Here is a 25,021-nt window from a genome sequence, read left to right on the forward strand (position 1 = left end):
CTCTGTCTTGCATGCACGTGTGCGCACACACCTGCACACTTGCAGAGGCTCACACATACACACCCATGCACTTATGCATGCACTCTCTTACAGACTTATACCCCTTTACTCTCTGACTCACACTCTCACAGACACTCATACCCCCACATACACACGCACACACATACACATTTGTGGGTTGAATTTGCACTTGCAGAACCACACACAACTCCACCCCCCCCCCCCAGTCCACTCCACCAACTTCTGGATACACCACATCATCCTCTGCCATTTCCGCCACCCACAAACGGACCCCAGCACCAGAGATATGTTTCCCTCCCCACCTCTATCCACTTTCCGTAAAGACCATTCCCTCCACGTCTCTCTTGTCAGGTTCCCCCCCCCAATCAATCCACCCTCCCCTGCCACCACAGGAGTTCCAAAATCTGTGCCCACATCACCCCCCTCACCTCCGTCCAAGGCCCCAGGGGAGCCTTCCATCTTCTTCAGAGTTTTATCTGCACTTCTCCACGTTATTTACTGTATCCGTTGCTCCCGATGTGATCTCCTCTACATTGGAGAGACAGGACGCCTACTTGCAGAGCACTCCAGAGAACATCTCCAGGACTCCTGCACCAACCAACCCCACTGTAACGTGGTCGAACACTTAAGCTCTCCCTCCCACTCCGTGTTATGTGATTTTTAACCTTGTACACCCCAATCCAATACTGGCACTCCCAAATCATTGGAATAGTTGAGATAGCAAAATAGTCAGAATGAAAGATCCTTGCTTTTAAAGACATTCAGAAGACTTGAGATGAGCCAGGAGTTTTAGTAAATGGAGAGTTTTAATTAATAAGTGAGCAGCTTGTCTTGATAAGATCACAGGAATGATTTGGTGAACATTTCTGTCTGCTATACAGCAAATTGTCAAATTGCTTTTAAACATTCCAATACCTCTGCACTCTTCCAGTCTTAGTGAATCATTTCTTGGCAACAAAGGTCACCATTTCTACTATGGCTAAAAACACCCCTTTGAAACCCCATCACTTGTTAGCAGAATGGTTTCAACTACAGGTGCAAGAAATAAAAGGAGAAAACACTGCACAAATGCAGCAGGAGAGAAACATTGAAACATAATCAATCTGAAATATTTGCAATGTACATCGAGTAGAGCATTTTGTTCCTCAAGCTAAGATTTAAATGTTTTCTATTTTGGAGAAGATTTGTAGCTCAGGTAATGGATCAGGTTGTAAGTTTGCTTGCTGAGCTGGTAGATTTGTTCTCTGATGTTTTGTCACCATGTCAGGTAACATCAGTGAGCCTCTGATGAAGCACTGGTGTTCTGCTATTTGTGTGTCTTGGTCTGTTGTGGCAGGTGATATCACTTCTGATTCTTTTTCTGAGGGGTTGCTAAATGGGGTCCAAGTCGATATGTTTGTTAATAGAGTTCTGGTCTGAATGCCAGGCCTCTAGGAATTCCAATGCCTGTCTTTTGTTTAGCCTGTCCCAGGATGGATGTATTGTCCCAGTTGAACTGGTGTCCCTCTTCATATGTGTGTATGAATACTAGTGATAGTTGGTCATGTCTTTTGGTGGCTAGTTTACTGCCCATCTGCCCAATGTAGTGTTTGTTGCAGTCCTTACATCTGTCCTTATTTTGTATATGACGTTCATACTGCTGGTTATTGATATGAGGTCCTTTTAAATTCATTAGAAGCTATTTCAATGTGGTGGTAGGTTTGTAGGCCACCATGATGCCGAAGGCCTAGAGTAGTCTGGTCGTCATCTCCGAGATGTCTTTAATGTACAGCAGGGTGGCTAGAGTCTCTGGGCATGTTGTGTCTTCTTGTTAGATCTGTTGTGTAGGAATTGGCAGATTGTGCTTATCGTGTACCCATTGTTCCTGTACACATTGTTAGATGTTCTAACAGGTCTCTTCAATGCTCTCCAGCTAGAATGTAGTGAATCATCATGGTTTGCTATGGTTTTTAAACAAGGAGTTGCAGGAACAGTCCTAATCTGATGTAAAAGATCACTCTGAAAGGCATGAAGAACAGCCACCTTTATTAATTCGTTAATCCCAAATTTAGCAGCTCTTAAGATCAGTCAGCAAATGTTTATATCCAAGAACATCTTTACAATGCAGGCTTAATTACACTGCAAATGCAGTGTAAATAAAAATATCAAAAGTCAAAAAAGTTTTAATATGTGCACAAAAGTAAACTTTATGGGAAGGTAATAAAACATCTCATTTAAAGGCTTAATTGCATATGGTAGAGGAAGGGGTACTTCGAGGAGAAAGTGACGACTGCAGATGCAGGAGATCAGAGCTGAAAATGTGTTGCTGGAAAAGCGCAGCAGGTCAGGCAGCATCCAAGGAGCAGGAGAATCAGCTTTTCGGGCGTGAGCCCTTCTTTAGGAATCTTCATTCCTGAAGAAGGGCTCATGCCCGAAACGTCGATTCGCCTGCTCCTTGGATGCTGCCTGACCTGCTGCGCTTTTCCAGCAACACATTTTCAGAAGGGGTACTTGTATAAAAGAGGCACCTTGCTCAGGGAAGTCACTGACCACTATCTGAAATGCTGGCACTAATCTCCATTGACTTGGGTTCAGCTTGGATAAGGATCATGAGGTGCTGTGATTCCTCAGTATGTTTCTGTTCCTATTATTGTGCACAGTCTTCTGCAAAAGAGAGAGGCTAGTCTCTGATGCCTTTAGATGTAGTACATAAGTTGAGAGGGAATAGTAGGAACATGACATGAGTGTGGAAAATTAAGTAGTAAAAGTAACAAAGTAACATGCTCATGTGTGAAATGAGCAGGGAGGGTGAGAGGATGTTCAGATTAAATAATTATAATTAGAAGATGATGGCAAAGAGATGACTGTATTAATAATAATGTTGATGAATATAATTCCAGGAATTAGGAGCAGCAGTCGACCACTTGGCCTCAGGCCTGCCCTGCTTTTCAATAAACACTTGGCTGATTTGATTACTCCACATTTTCACCCATCTGAGATAACCATTTACCTCTTGCTTAATGTGAATCTGTTCATCCCTGCATAAAAGCATTCAAGGACTCTGATTCTACCACCTTTTCTGGATGATCATTCCAAAGACTCTGACTTCAGAGAGAAGAAAAAAAGCCCTATCCTAAATGGATGACCACTTATTTTAAAACTGTGATCTCTAGTTTTAGATTCTCCCACAAGAATAAACATCTTTGTAATATGTACCACATCAAGACCACTTGATCTCCTAAACTCTAATAGACAAATCCAAGTCAATTTCTTCTTTCTTCCTATTTTTTGATTTATGGCTATTTCTGGGAAGTATTTAAAATGAAATGGAGGTGCCGGTGTTGGACTGGGGTGTACAAAGTTAAAAATCACACGACACCAGGTTATAGTCCGAGGTTTATTTGGAAGTACAAGCTTCGTACTTTCAAATAAACCTGTTGGATTATAACCTGCTGTCATGTGATAGTAAACTTATAATGAAGATAGATCTAAAATATCTATAGTATGCTTTGAGGGAAGTGATGCAGGGCTGGGGTTTCGTGCAAATGGTGAAGAGTGAAAAAGAACTCAGAGCTGATGCAATGTAAAAGGATAGGAATGGAAGAACTGAATTTGTCTGAAACCCTTGAATCAATTCTGGCACTGGGTCAACATTCTCTGAATGATTCTTCTGCTGGCCACAGCTTCCAACAGCTATATTTTCTTGGTAAGTATGATGCGCTGCTTCTTTGTACTGCAAAACAGGGCATCTGTCCTGGTTCTAATTGTTGGCACCAGCTGCTTTAGGGATTTATTGGCAAACTGAGGATCACCTTACCTTGCCAGTCATTCTCAAACTTTAACAGCTTCCATTTAGAGACTTCTGTGGTATTTAGATTCAGTGAAAGCAATCAATTTTTTAAGAGGTGCATTCAGTCTTGAAGTAGTGAATGGACTCCCAATGTAACTAATGCAGTGACCTAGACCATTCACCAGGCAAAACCTTTCTCATATTTCAATATTGAGCATGGCATTTTTCACCCTAACGTAACCATCCATAAGTGTTACGTTCATTGAAATCAATTAAATTAATTACCGAAGGGTGTATACCCAGCTGTTGATTTGATATACCCTTTTTGTAATTTTCTAAAGTTTAAATTCAACCTAAAGTATCATTTCCTGTACTGTGGGCAATTGATGCACACTGAACCAAAAGCAACAAAGCCAATGCCATGGTATCTTCAATATTTTACATTGCAGTAAGTATCACGCAAGTATATTTGAATTATTGCTTTCCACAATGTATTTATTCAGGTCAGTTTTGATAGTTACAGTCTACTTCTAACTTGAAATTATTTAAATTAATTGAGTATAGGAGTTGGGAAGTCATGTTGAGGTTGTATAGGACGTTGGTGAGACCTTTTGTGAAGTACTGTGTCCAGTTCTGATTGCCCTGTTATAAGAAGGATAGGATCAAGGTGGAGAGGGTTCAGAAAAGATGTACCAGGATGTTGTCAGGAATGGAAGGTTGGAGTTATAGGGAGACGCTGAATAGGCTGGGAATTTTCTCCACTGGAGCATAAGTTGGGGGCTGACTTTTGTAGAGGTTTTTAAAGTCATGGGTATAAATAAGGTGTAGGAGGGGGATTTCAAGACTAGGGTGCATATTTTTAAAGTGAGCAGAGGAAAATTTACAAAGGACATGAGGTGCAACTTTTTTTTATACAGCATGGTTTGTGTGTGGAATGAACTACCAGATGAAGTGATGGATGTGGGTACAATAACCATGTTTAAAAGACACCTGGATAAGTACACAAATAAGAGAGGTTCGGAGGGATATGGATCAAAGACAAGAGAGGTGGGATTAGTTTAGTTTGAGATTACGGTCAGCATGGACTGATTGGACTGAAGGCACTGTTTCCATGCTGTCTGACTCTATAGCTGTTGATTTGACGTTACGGAAAAAAAAGCTTCCTATGCTACTTTATTTCTGCAATAAAGCAGTAGCTGGTAATTCTTGGTGATATAATGCTTAGAGACATCTGCTGGACATGAAAAGTGCAATGTAAATGCAAGTATTCCATTGTTTATGCTGTTTTCGAGTTCTGGAATATTTTTACATTTTTAAGCAAAGCATTCTTTGAATGGACAACAGAATACTGTCGCCAGATTAGTTAATGTTAAGTATTGGCAAAATGATAAAGAACAGTTTTTCAGTTATTTAAAATAGCAAGGGAAAACAGTGTGCTTTTAAATATATATGCAAACACATCTTTAATAACATTTTAGAGATCTTAGCACTTGTAGTTGCCTGTCCAATTTGTTTACAGTGTTGTGGTGGTTAAACTTGGCAGTTTACAGTAACTTGCAGATGACTGACGGTAATTTAGCTTACCAAATGAGCATCATTTCCTGTAAATACTCTCTTCCTAAAAGGAAGTTTTAAGCCAGACTGATGACTAACCTTCAGGCAGATATGCAAATTAAGGTGACAGTAAAAGGAAGGAGGAGTCTCATGGCATGCTTATCCTTTCTCCTCTTTTTTTTTATAGATGAAGAAGTTTCTTTTCACAGGTAGTACCTTTTTAGTACTGTTGTGTGGCTAAATATTTCTTAGCACTGCTTGGAATGGACCTCACACCTAAAATGCATTTGTATAATAAAATAGAATCTGCTTGGAGGCTTTTCAATAAGGTAACATTCACACTTTTATGTACAATATTTATGAGATATTGATTTGAGTTTTATTTCATTGAAACACTGTCTGTGTGGTGCTGTTTATACTGATTTTTCAGCTCAAGTGTCAGTAAATGAAGCATTTTGTTTTATTTGAAAACCAAGCCTGTGTTATTAAAAGTGGTTATAAAGTGAATTCTAGGTTCCTGTTTCTTCATGCATTTTGAAACGTTATTTATTTGAAACTCCTGTTAAAAATAAAATCATAACTTTGCATGCTGTAACAAGTGCTCCTAAAATTACATTTCAACAGCAATTAATTTTGAAGTCTACTTGACATAGAATTATGATGTTTTATGTTAATAAATTCTTAAAATTTTGATACTGGTTTGAGAAATTATCACCTTGAAATAACCTTGGTATATACAGAAAACTGGTGATATACTGGTGATCTTAGATAAACACTGGTTTAAATGAGTTTTTAACTGTTACACTCTGGAAAGATTGGTGTGGCTGAATTTGATAACCTAATTACTCTTTGTTAATGGTCTCAAACAAAATTGGATTATTAATAGCATTTTCAACTTAAATCTCCTAATATATTTACTTATCTGTGTGCTCCAATCTATTACTAGTTATGCTCGGGTGCTTGCGGGCAAGTGTGCTTTAGGGGCAGTAAGAAGTGAAAACTGCCTTCCCATTTGCCCAACTCTTATGCACTTGTTTGTAGCCAGTTATGAAGCAATTTTGTCCTAGTGTTGGTGATATAACGAGGAGGAGGGCACTTAGAAATTCTCAATATGACACAAGTTGCATATCTAACCAGGTTAAAAGCAGAACGGTTTACAGAACTCTATTTGTACAATTCAGGAAGGTGAAGTGTAAATTTTTGTTTCTGCTAAGACAAGTACAATAAGGAATTTGTGCCGTTTGTGTTGTTGCTACAGTGCTTCATGAACAGAACTAAAACATTTAATCATTTACCTGTGGTGCCTAAGATTACATTGACTGATTCTACTGTTGTCTGTGCTTCTATTGGATTTTTAATAGCATTTTTAGGTCAGCACCAATAAAATGTTACATGAAAGCACATTCTAATGGATTGTTAATCCCTCACTCTTTCAGCACCCCCTAATCTTGGTGAAAGAATCGGGCAATCTATATAGCATTCAAGTACACGTGCAAAGATGAAAGCAAATAAAGTTTTTGCGAGGGAAATACAGCCACTGTTGTATTTTGTGCGAATTACTTAATTTGCTACAGGAACTGTCAGTTAAACTCTTATGTTTGGTGTTCTAAGGTCTTTGGAGTGTAAAGTGATGCAGAGGACAGGCCTCAAGAACTGCTTCCAAAATTAATTTCAACAACTCTCAGGGATGTGCTCCAGCAAACTTCCACCTCAAGTCTCGCTCCACTCCTCACTAGACCTGGTCTCCCACCAAACTCGAAATATTAACTATTTCTCTTTGCGCAGATGCTGCCAGATCTGCAAGTTTCTTCAGTATTCACTACATTCGTAATAAACATAATACTTATGCAAGGGCTTCACTATTGCTGTAGACAATTGATGTCAGCACATACAAATGTTTTTGCACTTTAAACTTCAAATAAGTTTTGGATTCTTTGTTTTTAATTTGCAGGGCTTCTTCTCACACACATCTTGGCTATAGTTAAATGGTGATAATTGTGTTTTGTGTGTATCGGTTACTCTGGTTAACACACTTGCAATACCAGCCTTCTACCAGGACCTTAAAGCCACCAGGACCAACCATAGATTCACCAGAATGATACTAAGAAAAAATAGGGGAAACTTTTTTTTTCCCATTGGAGCAGAGTTCTAAGATTAAATTTATTCACGGTTTTTAAAATGCTGAAGAATTTTTGCCAGTGTAAGTAGAGGAAGATTGTTCCCTTTGTTTTGGACAGCAGTTGTAATAAGCCACTTATGAGACAAGAGGAATTATTTATGCAAGAAGTTTGTTGCTGCAATTTAAAGCAAAGAAAAATACAGACTGTAGAGATGTAACAGTAGAATTAGTTTTACATTGCTTTGTCAAAGGACTGCGGCATATACGCAACTTAACACTACCATGTCAAGGGCAACAAGGGACAGGCAATAAATGTGCACTCAGTCAGTGTTGCCCACATCCCATGAGTGAATTTTAAAACACAAAACGATGAGTCAAATGGCATTTTACTTAACATTGTTTTATGTTGTTGCCTTCAACTTTGAAGTTACAGAATTATGCTAGAGTCCTGTGGCTTTCTGTGAGTTATCATAAGTACCATTGAATGTAAAACTAGCAGTGGTACGAGTGAGAAGAGCAGTTCAGCACCAGTTGCCTGCTAAGGGTCATGCTGATGGCAAAAGCTGTTCAAAAGCAGTTGGTTGTGCTGTGTCAAATAATAGTTGTATTGTGTTCTAACACCTTCAGCAATTGCAAAAGACTGTCATAGCGAGTTGTTACCAGTGTACTAGCTGTGATTTTTATGTTTCTTTTTCTTACCTGGTTTTATAATTGCCCTGAGTTTTAAATGGGAATTTTTTTAAAAATGAAGTTCTTCTGTACAGAAAGATTTTTTCATATTCAGTACATGTTCTATAACCGTAAATTGGCAAATAGTGAATCATAGAATCCCTAAAATGTAGATAGAGACCATTCAGCCCATTGTATCTTCACCAACCCTCTAAAGAGCTTTCTACCCAGACCCACTCCCCACCCTATCCTCATAACCCCACATTTTACCAAGGCTAATCCATCTAGCCTGCACAACCCTGGACATTACAGAGCAACTAACATAGCCAATTCACATAATCTGTACATGTTTGGACAATGGGAGAAAACTGGAGCACCCGGAGGAAACCTGCACAGACATGAAAGGACGTGCAAATTCCACACAGTCACCCAAGGTTGAAATTAAACCTTGGTTCCTGGCACTCTAAGGCAACAGTGTTAATCACAGTGAAAGTGGAATAAGTAATGCCCAGTTTTTCTAATATGTCTTATTGGTTTTCATACATTAGCAGAATGTGTGCTTTTAACTTCAAGTGGATCTTATATTTCTAGAATTACGGTACAGGCACACTGCACAAGTGTTGCGCAATATAGTTGCCCTGCCCATATATTGAGAAATATTTACTGGCAATCATATGCATTCACGTGTTTGCAAGATAAGAGTTCAAATTTGTTAGTTTCATTTTTACACATATATACTCCAGGACGAATCAGTTAACTTTTCTGTGCCTTTAAAGTGACATTAGCTCTTTTTCAGCTTTTTAATCATTTATTCTGTTTTAAATGTGACTGATGAAAAATAGTCCAAGTTCAGAATGGTCTTTCTAATGAATAGAGAAGGATGATCATTTGAAACATAGCGAACTTATGGGAGTAGTAACTTTGCACAATTTGTAAGCTTTTGTTCTCCTGGTTCTGTTGAATCACCCCCTCTCACCAGCAGGGTGCACTTCTCCTTGGCTGCAAAGGGAAATATTCACTCATAGGTCACATTGCAGTAACAAATTTATTGTGATCTCCGAGAGCTTTTTTTCAACGTGAGGACATGTACTGTATTTCTGACCAGTTCAAGTTGATTGATTAATCTCACCGTGTCAAGTAACAATTAATCTAGTGATCTGAAGATATAAGCATTGGCTGCAAGTATGTGCTGTGTGCTGCTCTTAGCTCCAACTTTGGAGTCCAAAAGAACATCTCCAGTGAGGTGCCAGAAAATGCTGAAAGCACAACGCATTCAAGATGATGTACTGGAATCACTGATACAACCAATTCGTCAATGATCAGCAAAATCCTGTCTGACATCTAACTGACTTTATTACTTTTTTATTTAAGCAATTCTCTTGGCTCCTTTCAAAGTGATTCTCTCCAGTTCCTTTTAATGTTTTTAATGCCCCCCCCCCCCCTCCCCCCGGGAGTTTGTGTCACTGAGGACTTGACCACATTCTCCTCCTTCCAATATTTCCTTGTTCCCATTATGTGGAAACCCTGATGCTTTTAGAAGTGGAGGGGAAGTAAATCTATAATCAATGCAACAGAGTTAGCAAACAGTGAAGTTGAAAAGTAAGAAAAAAAAAGAGTTGAGCAAAATTAGATGTGAATGGCATAGAAGTATGATGGCAAGAAAGCGAGCAGATTATGTACCTTTGAAATATAGCCAGTTTTGTATTGTCAGGTATTGCAACAATGAATTTGAACATTCCAAGGTCCCAGAGACAGCAATAACTTAAATGAGAATCAAATGCATTGTTTTGTTTATTAAAAGTTGATGGTTAGTAACTGTTAGTCAGGATATGAGATGATGCCCTCTCCTTCAAGTTGTGCCGAGGGACTTTTTATGTTCAATTGAGAGGGTGGTTGAAACCTAGTTAATGTGAGAAACAGATATCAGAACAGCATGAATAACAGTCAAAGAGTAGCAAATGAAATAGAAGTGAAAGAAAGGATAAAATCAAAGATTATAGGAAATAGAAAAGTGTGTGTGGAAAGACCTGTTGAGAAAGTGGTGAACAATAGAGAAAGCAAAATGCAGCAAAAGAGAAATTACCCCCATCGTGGTAGGGCAGGGTGTAAGCAATGAAAAATATTATAAAAGGTCCTTTGAACCATTTAAAGCTTGAAAAAGTGCAGCATTTCTCTTACTCCAATATAATTTAAACTTCTTTTAGGATCTGTCTTACTGTTGTGAGCCCACTGGTTTCATATCTGTTAAACTTGGCTGATGTTTGCACAAAATTCACTTCTATTCTATTGTGTATTTCTTATCCAATCATGTGATTGTGATGTAAAATAAAGATCGCAGCAGCCAGAAACACATACTGAGCTTGCTGCACAGTAAATGTTTGGGAGCTCGGTGCATTTGAATACACCCATTATTTTGAAAGAATTTATAGGTTACTGGACATGATCTATTTACAGTAAGGAAATAGATTTTCTTAGATAACCAGGAAATAAAATTTACAGCTTGCTAAGCACAGGGGTATGCAGCAGACAGTATGGAAACCACATATTCAGGCACAAATATTGTATACTACTCTTGATCTGAGCCATTGGATTATTTTAAACTGCACAAATATGTTATTTGCAATTATAACATTGACATGCCAGGCAAACATAATGTAGTTAACCAGTTAAAATGCAATAATGCAGGTAATTTGAATTTTTTTCCAGAATTATGGAGGGGTTTATTCTACATGAATAGCAAGTGTTGTACCCATTTATCATTCAAGTAGATCATTGCAAAAATACATCAATTTGCTTGTGATATTTCTTATGATAAGTATGACTTATACTTTGAGGGGCAGCAGGAAGCTAAATTTGGCAAATATAGGATTTGAGACCAGTTTTAACATAGTGTATAATATTCCCTGCCAGTTGAATGTTTTACAGTAAGTAACCGTACACTATTTTACAGCTCAAGCTCACTCAGGTGTAACAGAGCCTGTGATGTTTTTGCAATGCTATTTCTCTCTTTCACCATTTATTCTTCTGCTTTCAGGCTTTTTACTCTGCTGTTCCATTATTTTATTGGAATGGATATGAGATTTCTAAAGTAATGTACATGGCTCAAGTTTATTAACTATGTTTGAACCTGTGATTTCATGGAGACAAATTCAGGAATACATGAAATTACTGTTATTGAGTAATGAGCAAGGTGGATTAGAATGTGGATTAATGAGCTGCCTTTTTTCTCATTGGATGTATTGTTTGATTTTAAAAATACATTTTTATTCTGAGCTTTATGGAATTAACTGAACACTTGGCAATAAAAACAGTGTTTCTCATTTGGAGAGTTTCATCACAAGACTATAAGAAATAGGAGCAGGAGTAGCCCCCTTTAACCTGCACCTCCATTTAATGGGATCGTGGCTGATCCAGTATTCCTAATGTGCTCTTTCTAGCCTTTTTTCCTGTAACCCTTGAGTTCCCAACTGATCAAGAATCTACCTCATCGTTAATGTACATAAGGACTGTGTCTCTACAGCTCCATGTGGCAAGGAGTTCCAAAGACACTCCACCTCTGAGGAAAGAGATTCTTCCTCCAGCACAGAGAGAAACCTTTCAGTCCAACCAGTCCATGGTGAACATTGTCCCAAACTAAACTAGTCCCACCCGTCTCCTCCTGTTTCATATCATTAAACCTTTCCTATTCATGTATCTATCTAAATGTCTTTTAAACACTGCAATTGTACCCGTATCCACCACTTCCTCAGGAAGTTCATTCCATGTGTGAACCATCCTCTTGTGTTTTTTAAAAAAAACTGTGCCTCATGTCTTTTTTTAAATCTCTTTCCCCTCACCTTAAAAATGTGTCCCCAAGTTTTGAAATCCCTCATCCTAGGGAAAAGACCACAACCGTTAAATCTATCCCCTTATAATTTTACAAACTTCTATCAGATCACCGCAACCGCCTATGCTCCAGTGAAAACAGTCTCAGCCTATTTATAACTCAAACCTTCCGTACTTTCCATTGCTGGCACTGTTTTTCACTGGAGCATAGGAGGTTGAGGTGACCAGATAGAAGTTCGTAAATTTATAAGGGCTATAGATCCTGGTAAATCTCTTCTGAACCCAATTCCAGGAACGTTGTCAATGCTTGCTTTTGCAAATTTCTCAGTTTGGTAAAGCATTGTGACGAATGATAAGTACAGAATTGTCATAGAGTCATAGAGATGTACAGCACGGAAGTAGACCCCTTCGGTCCAACTCATCCATGCCAACCAGATATCCCAACCCAATCTAGTCCCACCTGCCAGCCTTTATCCTCCCACACCCTTCCTATTCATCTACACATCCAAATGCCTTTTAAATGCTATAATTGTACTAGCCTCCACCACTACTTCTGGCAGCTCATTCCATATATGCACCACCCTTTGCATGAAAAAGCTGCCACTTGGTCTGTTTTGTATTTTTCCCTTCTCACCTTAAACATATGCCCTGTAGTTCTGGACTCCCCCACCTCAGGGAAAAGACTTTGTCTATTTTTCCTATCCATGCCCCTCATAAGGTCACCCCTCATAAGGTCACCTCTCAGCCCCAGGCCTCTCCCCCTCCAACCTTTTGCCAGCTCCATGCTCAGGCCTCCCGTTGGTTGTTGCTGCTGTTGAGTAGGTCAGGTGCGTTAGTCAGGAGTAAATATAGGGTACGGGAGATGGGTCTGGGTGGGTTGATGTGGTCAAAAGGGCCTGTTTCCACACTGTAGGATTCTCTGAATTCTATAAATCAGCTTTGTTTATTAAAGCAACCTGGTTGGCAGATTTCTATTATTAAATGGAGAGAATAGCATCTATAATCAGATGTGCCAATTGCTGTGTCGAGCTTTTATTTTAATATATGCTGTGACTAACGCAGTAGTGGGATTTCAGCAAGACAATACACTCCTCCAACCCCATTTGCAACACCTCTTGCAGTGATCAGCTCACCCTTGGTGGTTGTGTTCCCAGTCCACAACACCTTGTCTTGCTGTGTTCTATTTGCCAGGACTGTTCTGGTTTTCTCCTGTCTGACATTAACATGCCAAGGAATTCCTAGTTCCCTCCTTACTTCCTTACTAAAGAATTTTCTGTGATTTTTAGTGCAAAGCTATTGTAGAGGTTAGCCATGCCTAACCCAACCACATTTGTATCTAGATTAAAATTAATTTAGTTACAGTAAATCTGTTGACTGTGAATTAGCTCATGCCAAATTTTCAGGAACAGTTAGTAATCATTGGTCATGAACTACTTATTAGATTAGATTCCCTACAGTGTGGAAACACGCCTTTCGGCCCAAGAAGTCCACACCAATCCTCCGAAGAGTAACCCGCCCAGTCCCATTTCCCTCTGACAAATGCGCCTAATACTACGGGCAATTGTTTATTCAAGGCACATTGCAGCCAATAGAGTTTTGATACCTGAATGCTTACTAGACATGTATACTTATTGTTGAGTAGCAAATCATCAATGGAAATCGAAGGTACTCTTATGGTCCTGTGGGAGAATTACTACTGCTGAGCCAGGCGGCTCGGGTCCAAGCCCCACCTGCTCCTGAGGTGTGGACTGACATTTCTGATAAGATTGATTGGTTAGAAAATGTCCAGCAATGTCAAGGTCTAAGTTTCTAAATTGGATATATTCTCTGAAGTATAATTGTTTAGACCTTTGACGTTAACAACTTTGAATAATCAATCTGTTAATTGCTTCAAGTCTACATGTGATTAACAATATTCACATGGTTGAGTCAAACCCCTTCCTTCTCTGGAACTCGGACATTAGTTTCATGGATGTTGTAAGTTCGTTATTCCATGAGAAAATATATTACATTTCTAAACCTGCGGAGAAAACATTGTGTTAAAAGTAAAATGTATGACTTAAAACATTTTTTGACAGCAATCTTGACTAATGGTAGTAATTTATAGATAACCTTTTTAAGTTTCATAGTGTTACCATATAAAGTTGTAGCATCAAAAGCCTTTTAAAAAGTTTTGTTTGAGCATTCAACAAGAAGTGTTCCAATATTTATTTGTTTCTTTTATTGATTCTTCATCTCTGTTTTGCAGGATTTCAATTGTATGGATGATAATTCCCTTTTCTCATCACCTGATCCATCACTATCTGATATTGCTGATACTGAGGATTTTAATCTGGATGTTCTTAATCCAAGTATTTGGGATTCAAGACTAGATTCCAGTTTAGAGGTCTGTATTGAAAGGGTATGTCTGGATATATTTCACAGATTGTTGTTAGCAGTGATAATACTACTAACATTGAAAATTCAAAACAGATTAAACTTTTGGTCATTTTAAAGCACTGCACAAATAAGTGTCAAATAGTTCATGGTTACAGTGGTGTAATGGTATTCACTGGAATACACCAGCAAAAAGATCTCTATCAAAGAACAGACTCACGTCCTTAAGCAACCTCATTGAGAAGTCTATGTCTGACCCTGTATTAAAAATAGACACTTGATGGCATAACTGGCAGAAGAGGGCAAGTTTGATATGTCACCCATCCAGACCCGTTCTCAGATAGTATCCACATGGAGTAAATTTAGAATGCTCTTCATAAAACATATAGTTAGTATTTTATTACACATAATGTAGAGAAGAAATCCTTACCCAGTCACTTCTAACTCTAATTTAAGTCAACTTTAGGATCAGTCGTAATAGCCCTTTAGTGGACTCAAAAGATAATGAGTTGACCCCATCAGACATTTTGCAGCAAATGTTCATGAGAAATTTTTGCTCAAGAAGGTTGTTCAGTGTGGAGCGTTGGAATGGAAGGTGGGCCGAAAGTTGATCAAACATGTCACAATGGAGTGTGTCAGTAAGGTGTAGCACAATTGTTTCACCCAACTTGTGGGTTTTCATCAATTGGCGGATGTGTGGAGGAACACTGCTTGTGAGGACAGGAAGCCAGGGAGAGTGGTGGTGTTGGTTTGAGGGTTCCAGTTATAATGCTGCTTGTTGTTGCATTCAGTCAAGTATCAACAAAATGTGTATGTGGTAACTTATGCCAGAAAGATACACAGATCTCTGGTGCAGAGTGTGATGGGGGTACATGCTGACGTTCAGAATATTGTGGAAGTAGCAACCCATGTGGATCTAGCAAATTCGGTGAATAAGTTATTTCTGTTTTTGACTTTGTTTTTTTTCCCAGATGTTCCCAGAAGATGAAGACCTAGCGAGTGTCATTCCCACCTTTTTTGGGTTGGGATCATATTTTAAACGCAAACAATCATTTTAGATGTACAGTTTTTTTTTGCTACTGGCATTGTGGAGGTCTAATGTGCTGGATATGATTTTAGAGGGATTCAATGTGAGACGACATTTGCTGCAATAGTCCTTTGTAACTTTGTGCCATTTTGATTAAGTAGGTACTTTAGAGAGCAGAGGGATAGTTTCTGTGGTAGTCTATTGTCAAGTCTTCTCTATACACTTATGCCTTCTTTGAGGTTGACTGTAAATTGACTGTTGTGAATGGGTGCTTCAGCAACTGTCCCGGTCATGTTGGAAGCACCCTGAGCAACTTTAGGACCAAGCCAATCCATCAGTGTCATGGGTAGCTGTGATAGCCAGTAGCTCCGTGTCTGTCTAAATTTTTTTTGGAGACATTTTTGATGTAGGCGGTAAGCACCATAATTTGAATGCATGTGCTGCGCCCCTTATGTGGGCGGCACGGTGGCACAGTGGTTAGCACTGCTGCCTCACAGCGCCTGAGACCCGGGTTCAATTCCCGACTCAGGCGACTGACTGTGTGGAGTTTGCACGTTCTCCCCGTGTCTGCGTGGGTTTCCTCCGGGTGCTCCGGTTTCCTCCCACAGTCCAAAGATGTGCGGGTCAGGTGAATTGGCCATGCTAAATTGCCCGTAGTGTTAGGTAAGGGGTAAATGTAGGGGTATGGGTGGGTTGCGCTTCGGCGGGTCGGTGTGGACTTGTTGGGCCGAAGGGCCTGTTTCCACACTGTAAGTAATCTAATCTAATCTTATGGGAAACTACCATGGCCAGCCTTAAAGGTGGTCTTTACTTCCAAAGATATGCATTGCAAGGTAATGCACTCAAAGTTTTTAAAGTACACAAACTATTGAAATCAGTCAGTAGTTGATTGCCCATGGGAAATCTTTTCTGAAAGTTTGGAATAGTAATGATTTTTACCATATACTACATCTACAAGAGTGTATATGAGCTGATTTTTGTGTAGAACTGGCTCAAAGAGGTGGGAGCACAGGGGCAAAGGTATTTCAAGAATTGTGGTGCAATGTTGTCACCTCAACATTGTAAGCTGACCATTGGCGAGGATGTTCAAGTCCAAAATGATGTGTGATGCTTAATCCATGTGTTTTTAGCAGCTTGGCATTGTCTGGATATTTTGGCTGCCACTCAGGATCCTCTGCAAGCTTTACTCATTTTAGGGGTAAAGGTTGCATTTCTGTTTTAAGTCAACCCTCCAAATTTCTGCATGATCTCCCACATCTTGCCTTATTTAAATACACCCAGAACTCTGCCCTCTATATTTTGACTGGTAGGTAATGTTCATCTGTCACATTTGTACTTGCTGACCTACATTGGCTACAGATCATGTAACATCCTGTTTTTAAGCTTTGTTTATAAATCTCTCCGCGACTTCTTCTCCCCCACCTCTCCAGTGCCATAGTCCTTTGAGACAGAAATGAAGTAATAAGGGTGTTGGTAAGAAAAGTGCTGCAATAATCATGGATCACTTTTAAGGAAATATTTCCAGATTCTCAATATTAAGTATTCCTTTGAGGAAGAAAGACTCTGAATCACCTGTAGTTCACGAGGGTTTAAAATTGAAAGAAAAGGCATAAAGTGCTACAATGAAAATTGATATTGGGAAATATGTTTAGAAACCGGCCAAGAATAATTCATGTAAAAATAGATTGTCAGAGCAAATTCGAAGTAAATGTAAAAACAGATTAAGAGCTTCTAGTAACATACAAAATGGAAAAAAGAAAATAAACGTTTGTCTCTTAGCTGATGAGACTGAGGAAGTAATAATGGGAAACAAGGGTATGGCAGAGACTTCAGCTGTGAAAGAAATACAAAATGTTTGTTTAAACGCACTAAATCCCAATAACAGTAGAAAATTTGGATGCAACCTCGAGAGAAGAATTTTTTAAAAACCATTATCTTTCAAAAGTATGAGGCTAACTGTATTAAAGGTTAAATGGCGCGCCTGTACCTGATTAAATGTATTCTGGAGTTTAAAAGAAGTGACTGCTGAGATAGAAGGATTTGGGTGCTCACTTAAGGTTAATATGCTATATAAATAGGAAGGAATGTTCATCTTTATTGCCAGGAGAATGGTGAATTAAAATTTTTGCTGCAACCCCACAGAGCATTGGTGAGATCACACCAAGGTTATTACAAAAAGTTTTGATTTCCAGGGAAATAAATATTTTTAATCAACCATCTCGAGATGTTGTGACTAGCCTCTTGAACAAGTTGGGCTTTAACTCAGACCTTCTGGGCTGTTCTTGGATAATATCAGAAAGCACTTTATTTACACCACGGTAGGGAAAATCCAGAACTCTGTCAAAAATTTGTGGAAAATTTCTCTCATTGTAAACATCTCAAAAATGAAACTGCTAGGGTTTTGTTGGACACGAAATTAAAGGTCTTGGAACTGAGATATGTCGGTGGCAGTATGATACACATCATTCACGATATAATGAAATGGTAGTGTAGGCTCGTTGAGCAGATGACCTACTGTCTGTGTTTCTTTCTGATATTTGCACATTGTTATTGTCACTAGTGAAAGTTGGGGACGTTCCTGCTTTGATATATGGTGGGTGCAAAAGAAACAATATAATTTTGTTGCTTTATATATGTTAAGTGTCAATTATAGGACATAGAATTATTGATATCCTCTTATAAGTGCACCACTTTTACTGAAAAATGGTTATAAGTGTTAGCATCCGTTCTCATCCTTGCTCCATCCAAGGCCATTCTGAGAGTTTGAGCAAAATGTTTTGATAAAATACAAATTCAAGAAGAATATCTGAGCAGAGACCAACCCAGTTTTAAACTGATAGTCATATAATCCTTCTTTCCTCGTAAGTATCTGGAGATCTTGCTTACCCTTTTTTTTTTGGAAGGAATTCAAAGATGAAATGATTTTGGGTATGAGAGTTATTGTTTTGATGTACCATTTCAAAACTCATTCCTGTCTGTTTGTTTTACAGCTTGCACATCCATTTCCACTAAATCTGCCATTTTCAAATCATCTACAAATCAGTAATGGGCCGACACACTCCTTTCAGGTATTTCTTTTACTCTCGGTAGTTAGTATTCACATTCCAGAAATATGACATGTAATTCTTGTTAATCTTTGAAATGGTTGAGTTTGCTAAAAAAAAATTCAGCCACAGTTTCTAAAAATATAATAGAAGGCAATTGTTAATAAAGATTGGATTAGATTTTGCTTGGTGATCAATTTTTCATAGAATTGGCCAGATTACTGACATGAGTGTGCCTATTATACTGTTATAAATGAGATGCAAGGGCCTTGCTAAGCTTTCATTTTTGTTTGAGTCTGAGTAGAGCATCGCACTTTATCCTTCTAAATGCAATAAAGCAAAATTAGTTTGACCCCACCTTAGTACAGATATACCTTTGGAATTTTCGACAGTCTTGAGAAATGTAGAGCAGATCTAAGTAGGCTTTCAAGTGTTAATACTTAAAGCAAAAAGAAGATTAGAAACCAGAATCAAACAAAAGTTTAGAAAATAAGTAAAAGACCCATTTAAAGCAAAAGTAGAGAAATACTAAATTATATATTGAACTAAACTGCAATTTGGATCTCAAAAAATGAGGTATGAAAATATAGCAATTTAAAGAAGCAGTTACAGTTCAATAAATCTCTTTCGAATGTTTTAAGTTCAATGCCTTTCGTGACACGTGGAGAATTCATGCCTAGAACTTGATTATTACCACCCAACACTGCATTTTTTCTTGTTGAAAAGTTGAGAATAAATATGAAAAATGTATGAAAGTTTATACATGGCTTAAGATGTACATAACCAACTTTTTACACAAATCCTGACGCATACCTAGACCTAGTTCAAGGTTATCCAAATGAGGAATCTTTAAATAATTTTGTTACTTTTTGTGTCATATTATTGACAATTTGGTGTCCATTAGTCTTATTTGATGACATTTGTTATGTAACTTAATTCATATAACTGAAGCACTTTATAAAAATAGTGATCCTATTCTACAATGTTTCAAGCAAATTTGGAAGGAATGTGTACTGTATCAAATTTTTTTCAGAACATTGGAAGACAGGAAGGGACATTTTTACACCTTTTGGAAGAACAATGTGATAGCAGACATTTATATTATAAATGATGTAGACTGTCACCTGGGAGTTTCTTAAACATAAACTCATCCATGTTCAAAGGTGCTTACCAATTTGGATTTTGTTGTTTGAAAATAGAAAGTCACATCAGTTTTTTGATGATTGATGTTTGGATGTTATTACCTGCCTGTCCTGGAGATTTTTTTTTTGTAATTTAAAATGCCATATTGTCAGTGTTACAGTTGGAATGATAGAAATGTTTGACAAGATCCTCATGTGTTAAAGCTGGCATTGAACTAATGATTGAAAGCATGACCTATATTGAAAAAAAATGTGCATTTCTCAGTAGATTCTCCATATCTGAATGGCTCTAACACTTCTGTTGCTGTAACAGACTCCACCCCAACCAGAAGAGGAAGAAGATGCTGACGATGAGGAGACAGAAGAATTGGGCCACGCAGAAACATATGCAGAATATGTACCTTCCAAATGTATGTAATGAAAAATTTCTGTTTGAAAATTTTTCATAATAGATTTGTGAAGCACTTGTACTTATAATATTTGGTCACCAACTCTCTATTCTATATTTAAAAAGTCATGGAATTTATTTTGTAAGGAAGTTAAACTGTTCAGAAATGTAATTTCTGTACAAAACTATCACTAAAGTTTTTGAGTCAATCTGTAAAGACATTTTGACACATTTACATGGACTTGAACTCAGATCTTCTGATTCAGAAGTAGGGACAATAGACAATAGGTGCATGAGTAGGCATTCAGCCCTCCGAGCTACCACCACCATGGCTGATCATCCACAATCAGTATCCTGCCTTATCCCCATAGCCCTTGTAGTAACTAATGGCCTGTTTCCTCTTCTCTTATTCTTGATTTCCTGAGGCAATATCCACCAGAAACATTGTTAGCCTTTTCCACTTCTACGTGGATAGTATTTATCTTTATTCCACTTCTTATTGCTGTCAAGGCTATTGTCACTTGGTATAATTACTTTACTTGCTATTAAAACCTGTTGAAGTATTAAATCCCCAAATTAATATTGATGATATCGAATGTTTTTATTTTGACTTCCATAAAAGTTTAGGTACTTCACCAAATGTTCTGCCCCAAGTTAAAAATAATACCCAAAAGTGTGCATCTCATATGTTGTTCAGCTCTATGCTTAACTTCCTACCCCATGTCCAAATTTCTGTCACGTACTGTTGTCTTCTGTTACATCACTGGTTTTCACTCTGCCTCTTGCCTTCTGTGACCAGACCTAATTATTGTCCTGATTTTCTCATTATTTGCTTTCTCCAACAGCTTCCTTCCTCACACCTCTCATAAACTAGAAGATATTTGGAATCTGGCATAACTTTCCTCTCCTTGAGGCATGTTGGCATTCCAGATATCTTTATTGTCCTTGGTTCATTTACCTTAAAACCTTTACACAGTTTTGCTCTTTTCTACATAAGATATAACATCCACCTATGCTTTCCATTAAATATCCTCTTCAACTAGGGCAGCATGGTTACTCAGTGTGCATTACAGCACCAAGGACTTGGGTTCAATTCCAGCCTCTGGTGGCTGTGTGGATTTTGCACATTCTCCCCGTGCCTGCGTGGGTTTCCTCAGGATGTTCTAGTTTCCTCCCACAGTCTAAAGATGTTCAGGTTAGGTGGATCGGCCATGCTAAATTGTTCATGGTGTCCAGGGATATGCAGGCTAGGTGGATTAGCCATGGCTAATGCAGGATTACAGGGGTAGAGGGTGGGGTTTGAATGGAATGCTGTTCAGAGGGGGTCAGTGTGGACTCAGTGGGCTGAATGACCTGCTTCTACACTTCAGGAATTCTGTGATCTCTATGAATGATAGGTTAATTCCCTGGCCTGATGTTTGCTCCTGTATAGAATCAGGAAAATGCCCAGGGTGCAATCTGGACTTTGATGCCATTTACAACTCTTTCACACCAAGAGTGGTGTGTATTTGGAATGAGCTGCCAGATGAAATGATGGAGGCTGGTGCAATTACGACATTTAAAAGACATCTAGATGGGTATATGAATAGGAAGGGTTTAGAGGGAGATGCGCCAAATGGGACTAGATTTATTTAGGGTACCTGATTGGCAGGGACGAGTTGGACTGAAGGGACTGTTTCTGTGCTGTATATCTCTGACCTGGCATAGTCTAATTTTGATTTGAGGGATTTAATTTGAAGGACATGAATGTTAATAGGAGTTGGGTCTGCCAGAACTGAAAATCTGCTAGGTATGGAGGTTAGCTGTCTGAAAGGCTGGCCTTAGTGTTCCAGCACTGTGTCTTTACACTGTCATTAGTGATTACACCTTTAACAATTATTTTCCTGTTCTCTGGAATCCTCTCAACATTTGTGCTTAATTGGCACTTTTTCTACTTGCAGGAACTTACTCAATGTGCAGAAGTAAATTAGTTATCAGATAAACTCAGATGCTTATATTTAATAATCCTGTTATTCAATTGGCATATTTTTGAATTTGAATGCTTTTTGCTTTAGAAGGGCTGTTTATATAGAAGATAGAAATAACTATATTTTCATATGCAGCTAAAATTGGAAATAGTCATCCAGACAAAGTAGTTGAAACAAGTACTTTATCAAGTGTGCCTCCTCCGAATATCAGATACACACTCTGCCTTCCTGAAGCTACAATTTCAAATGGCTCTTTGTCTGCACTACAACTAGAAGCAATCATATATGCATGTCAGGTATGTTTAATTTAGTGCATTTCTTTGGCCTATCTGGAAGGGAGTGCTGTGGTTTTATATTGACAATGAATTGTTAAGTTCTCAAAATATAATTCAAACACAATTATTTATGTAATTGTTCTCCGTATGTAGATGATCCTGATGAGACTACATCTATACCAACCCAAAGTTGTCCCAAGAAGGTGCTGGCCCTTCTCTTTGCTTTGTTGCTACTATATTTTTGCAACTACTAAATTATGAGTCAAGCATTGTTCCAGTAAAGTCATATGTAGGATTAATTAGTTATTTTCCCTGAAGAGCATGAATGAGTGAGTTAGGTTTTTTCCAATAATCTAGCATCTTATTTCTGCTGCCAGGTCCCATATTAACTACTTTAATTCTATTTTACAACTTGTCAATGAGAGGTTACTAATGATGCTTCATGTAAAAGACTTAAATCAGTCAACAAAAACAATAAAAGTATTTTTGTTACACAACTCCAGACTTTTGAACAGAATATTCTCGATGTTTGCTTTGAGAAAGATTATTAAAATTGCTATGAAAGCATGTTGTTAAAGAATGAATTGGTACTTCCAACTATAGGAAAAAAGAAATTCATTATAACTATCAAATGTCTTTGTTCACATTTTAGAAAATTGCTTTGCTACAGGACCTCAATTTAAAGATAACACAGCTGAAAAGACTTATAGTGGCAAATGTTTAAGCATACTACTCATTAATAAAACTGTTGTGCACCTTGGATTCAATGAAAATTAAAATTGGATCGCTTCTGAAGAAGTGGTGATCCACAACAATAATTTGATATATGGGCAGCAAGATCAATTCCCTACCACTCTGAACCTCTGTGCTTTTTCATCTGTTTTTTTTAAAACTGCAATTGGAACTAATATGAGTGCAAAAATTAATTACAGTAAGAGATAGTTTGACTTCAATAAACTCAATCACTGATACTTTATGGGTACAGCTTTGTTAACATGACTTACGCACCCTTCTTCTAACGATGCATCAAGCAAGCCAGTAGCCCTGCTGGTGCCATTAGCTTTCACTTAATCAATAAAAAAAAAATTCTGGAGTACTGTATTGAAGTTCATGATCATTTCTAAAATTAAGCTTATTAAAATGCAATGATTATGAAGTATTTTCTGTGAAGAGTTACTCTCTTTTTCTCATCTTTCTCTGAAGGCACTAATATGGGATCCCGCATCCCATTGGTACCTGGACCAAGTAGGCAATCCTCATTTGTGCACCGTGACTGTGAGTTTTGCCTGGCAATTCAACCACAGCAATATCATAGCCAAACTTGATCCTGTCACACTCAACCTCCACTCATGCATGATTTCTAAAGTCACTGGATAGCAATGGGGTGAAAATACTGTCTTATTTTCCTCCAGATTGCAATATCCTAATTGCTATCCTGACCAAGACCCGTTAATTCATTTACACTAGGAAGGAAACTTAGGACCTAGTCATCTGTGTAACACTATCACATTTAGTAGTACATTTATTCATTGTGCCATTGGGAGGGTGTATTTAAATGCTCATGTATCTACCATTTAAGTTGTTACTGTGCAATGGAAAAATCTAGTATTCTCTTTGTCTGTTTAGCAACACGAAATCTTGTTGGAAAATAACCATCGTGCAGGGTTCCTCATTGGTGATGGAGCTGGTGTTGGAAAGGGAAGAACTGTGGCTGGTATTATTTATGAAAATTATATAAAGGGCAGGAAAAAGTCATTGTGGTAAGTATAATGTAATTGTAATAAGTATGCAAAGTAGACCTTTCTTTCTTTCTGGAAAATAAAAATGGTTTGAATTCTTTTACCTTTACCTAAACAGACTCCTATAAATTTATTTTGGCTTAGCTGTACAAGTTAAACCAATGCGTCAATCATTTCCTGTGTTTACAATACCTCAATATGAACTGGAGGGTGGTTTAAACACTGTGTGCATTACCAGAACTCCTATGAAATAGGAGCTTAAGTAGGCCACTTAGCCCTTTGATCCTTAAAATCTGATTGAAGATTTGTAGCTTGGGTATCCGTTGTTGTGGTTCTGCTCGCCGAGCTGGAAGTTTTTGCTGCAAACGTTTCGTTCCCTGGCTAGGGAACATCATCAGTGCTGTTGGAGCCTCGTGTGAAGCGCTGCTTTGATGTTTCTTCCGGTATTTATATTGGTTTGTTCTTGCCGCTTCCGGGTGTCAGTTTCAGCTGCAGTGATTTGTACGTGGGGTCCAGGTCGATGTGTCTGTTGATGGATGTTCTTGTCGTTTCCGGGTGTCAGTTTCAGCTGTAGTGGTTTGTATATGGTGTCCAGGTCAATGTGTCTGTTAATGGAGTTTGTGGATGAATGCCATGCTTCTAGGAATTCTCTGGCTGTTCTCTGTCTGGCTTGTCCTATGATAGTGGTGTTTTCCCAGTCAAATTCATGTATACATCTATACAAGGTATTCGCCAAAAACGGATACCCACGCAACTTTATCACCAGATGCCTAAGAGATAGACCGAGGAACGAGGACATGCCACTACCAAAAGGACTAGCCACTCTACCATACGTCAGGAGCGTCTCAGAACTGACAGCCAGACTACTGCGACCCTTAGGACTCATAACAGCACACAAGCCAACATCCACGCTCAGACAACAACTCACTAGAACAAAGGACCCAATACCCAGCATGAGCCAAACTAACGTAGTTTACAAAGTACCATGCAAGGACTGCACAAAACACTATATAGGACAAACAGGAAGACAGCTAACAATCCGCATCCATGAACATCAGCTAGCCACAAAACGACACGACCAGCTATCTCTAGTAGCCATACACTCA

At 38.4% G+C, this 25,021-nt stretch overlaps 1 protein-coding gene across 3 annotated transcripts in view; it reads left to right on the top strand.

Annotated features, from left to right (window-relative positions):
* The window catches only part of LOC132828814 (protein strawberry notch homolog 2-like), a 151,390-nt gene that overhangs the window by 72,978 nt on the left and 53,391 nt on the right, over positions 1 to 25,021 (top strand). For 2 of the 3 annotated variants that reach the window (XM_060845955.1, XM_060845957.1), the window contains exons 5-9: positions 14,206 to 14,358; positions 18,351 to 18,428; positions 19,860 to 19,956; positions 22,037 to 22,197; positions 23,803 to 23,936. In XM_060845955.1, the coding sequence (XP_060701938.1) occupies positions 14,206 to 14,358; positions 18,351 to 18,428; positions 19,860 to 19,956; positions 22,037 to 22,197; positions 23,803 to 23,936 (623 nt within the window). The remainder of the gene's footprint in view (positions 1 to 14,205; positions 14,359 to 18,350; positions 18,429 to 19,859; positions 19,957 to 22,036; positions 22,198 to 23,802; positions 23,937 to 25,021) is intronic. The other variant, XM_060845958.1, reaches the window with a different exon arrangement.

This window comes from Hemiscyllium ocellatum, chromosome 28, assembly GCF_020745735.1.
Source record: "Hemiscyllium ocellatum isolate sHemOce1 chromosome 28, sHemOce1.pat.X.cur, whole genome shotgun sequence".
Taxonomy (NCBI): Eukaryota; Metazoa; Chordata; class Chondrichthyes; order Orectolobiformes; family Hemiscylliidae; genus Hemiscyllium; species Hemiscyllium ocellatum.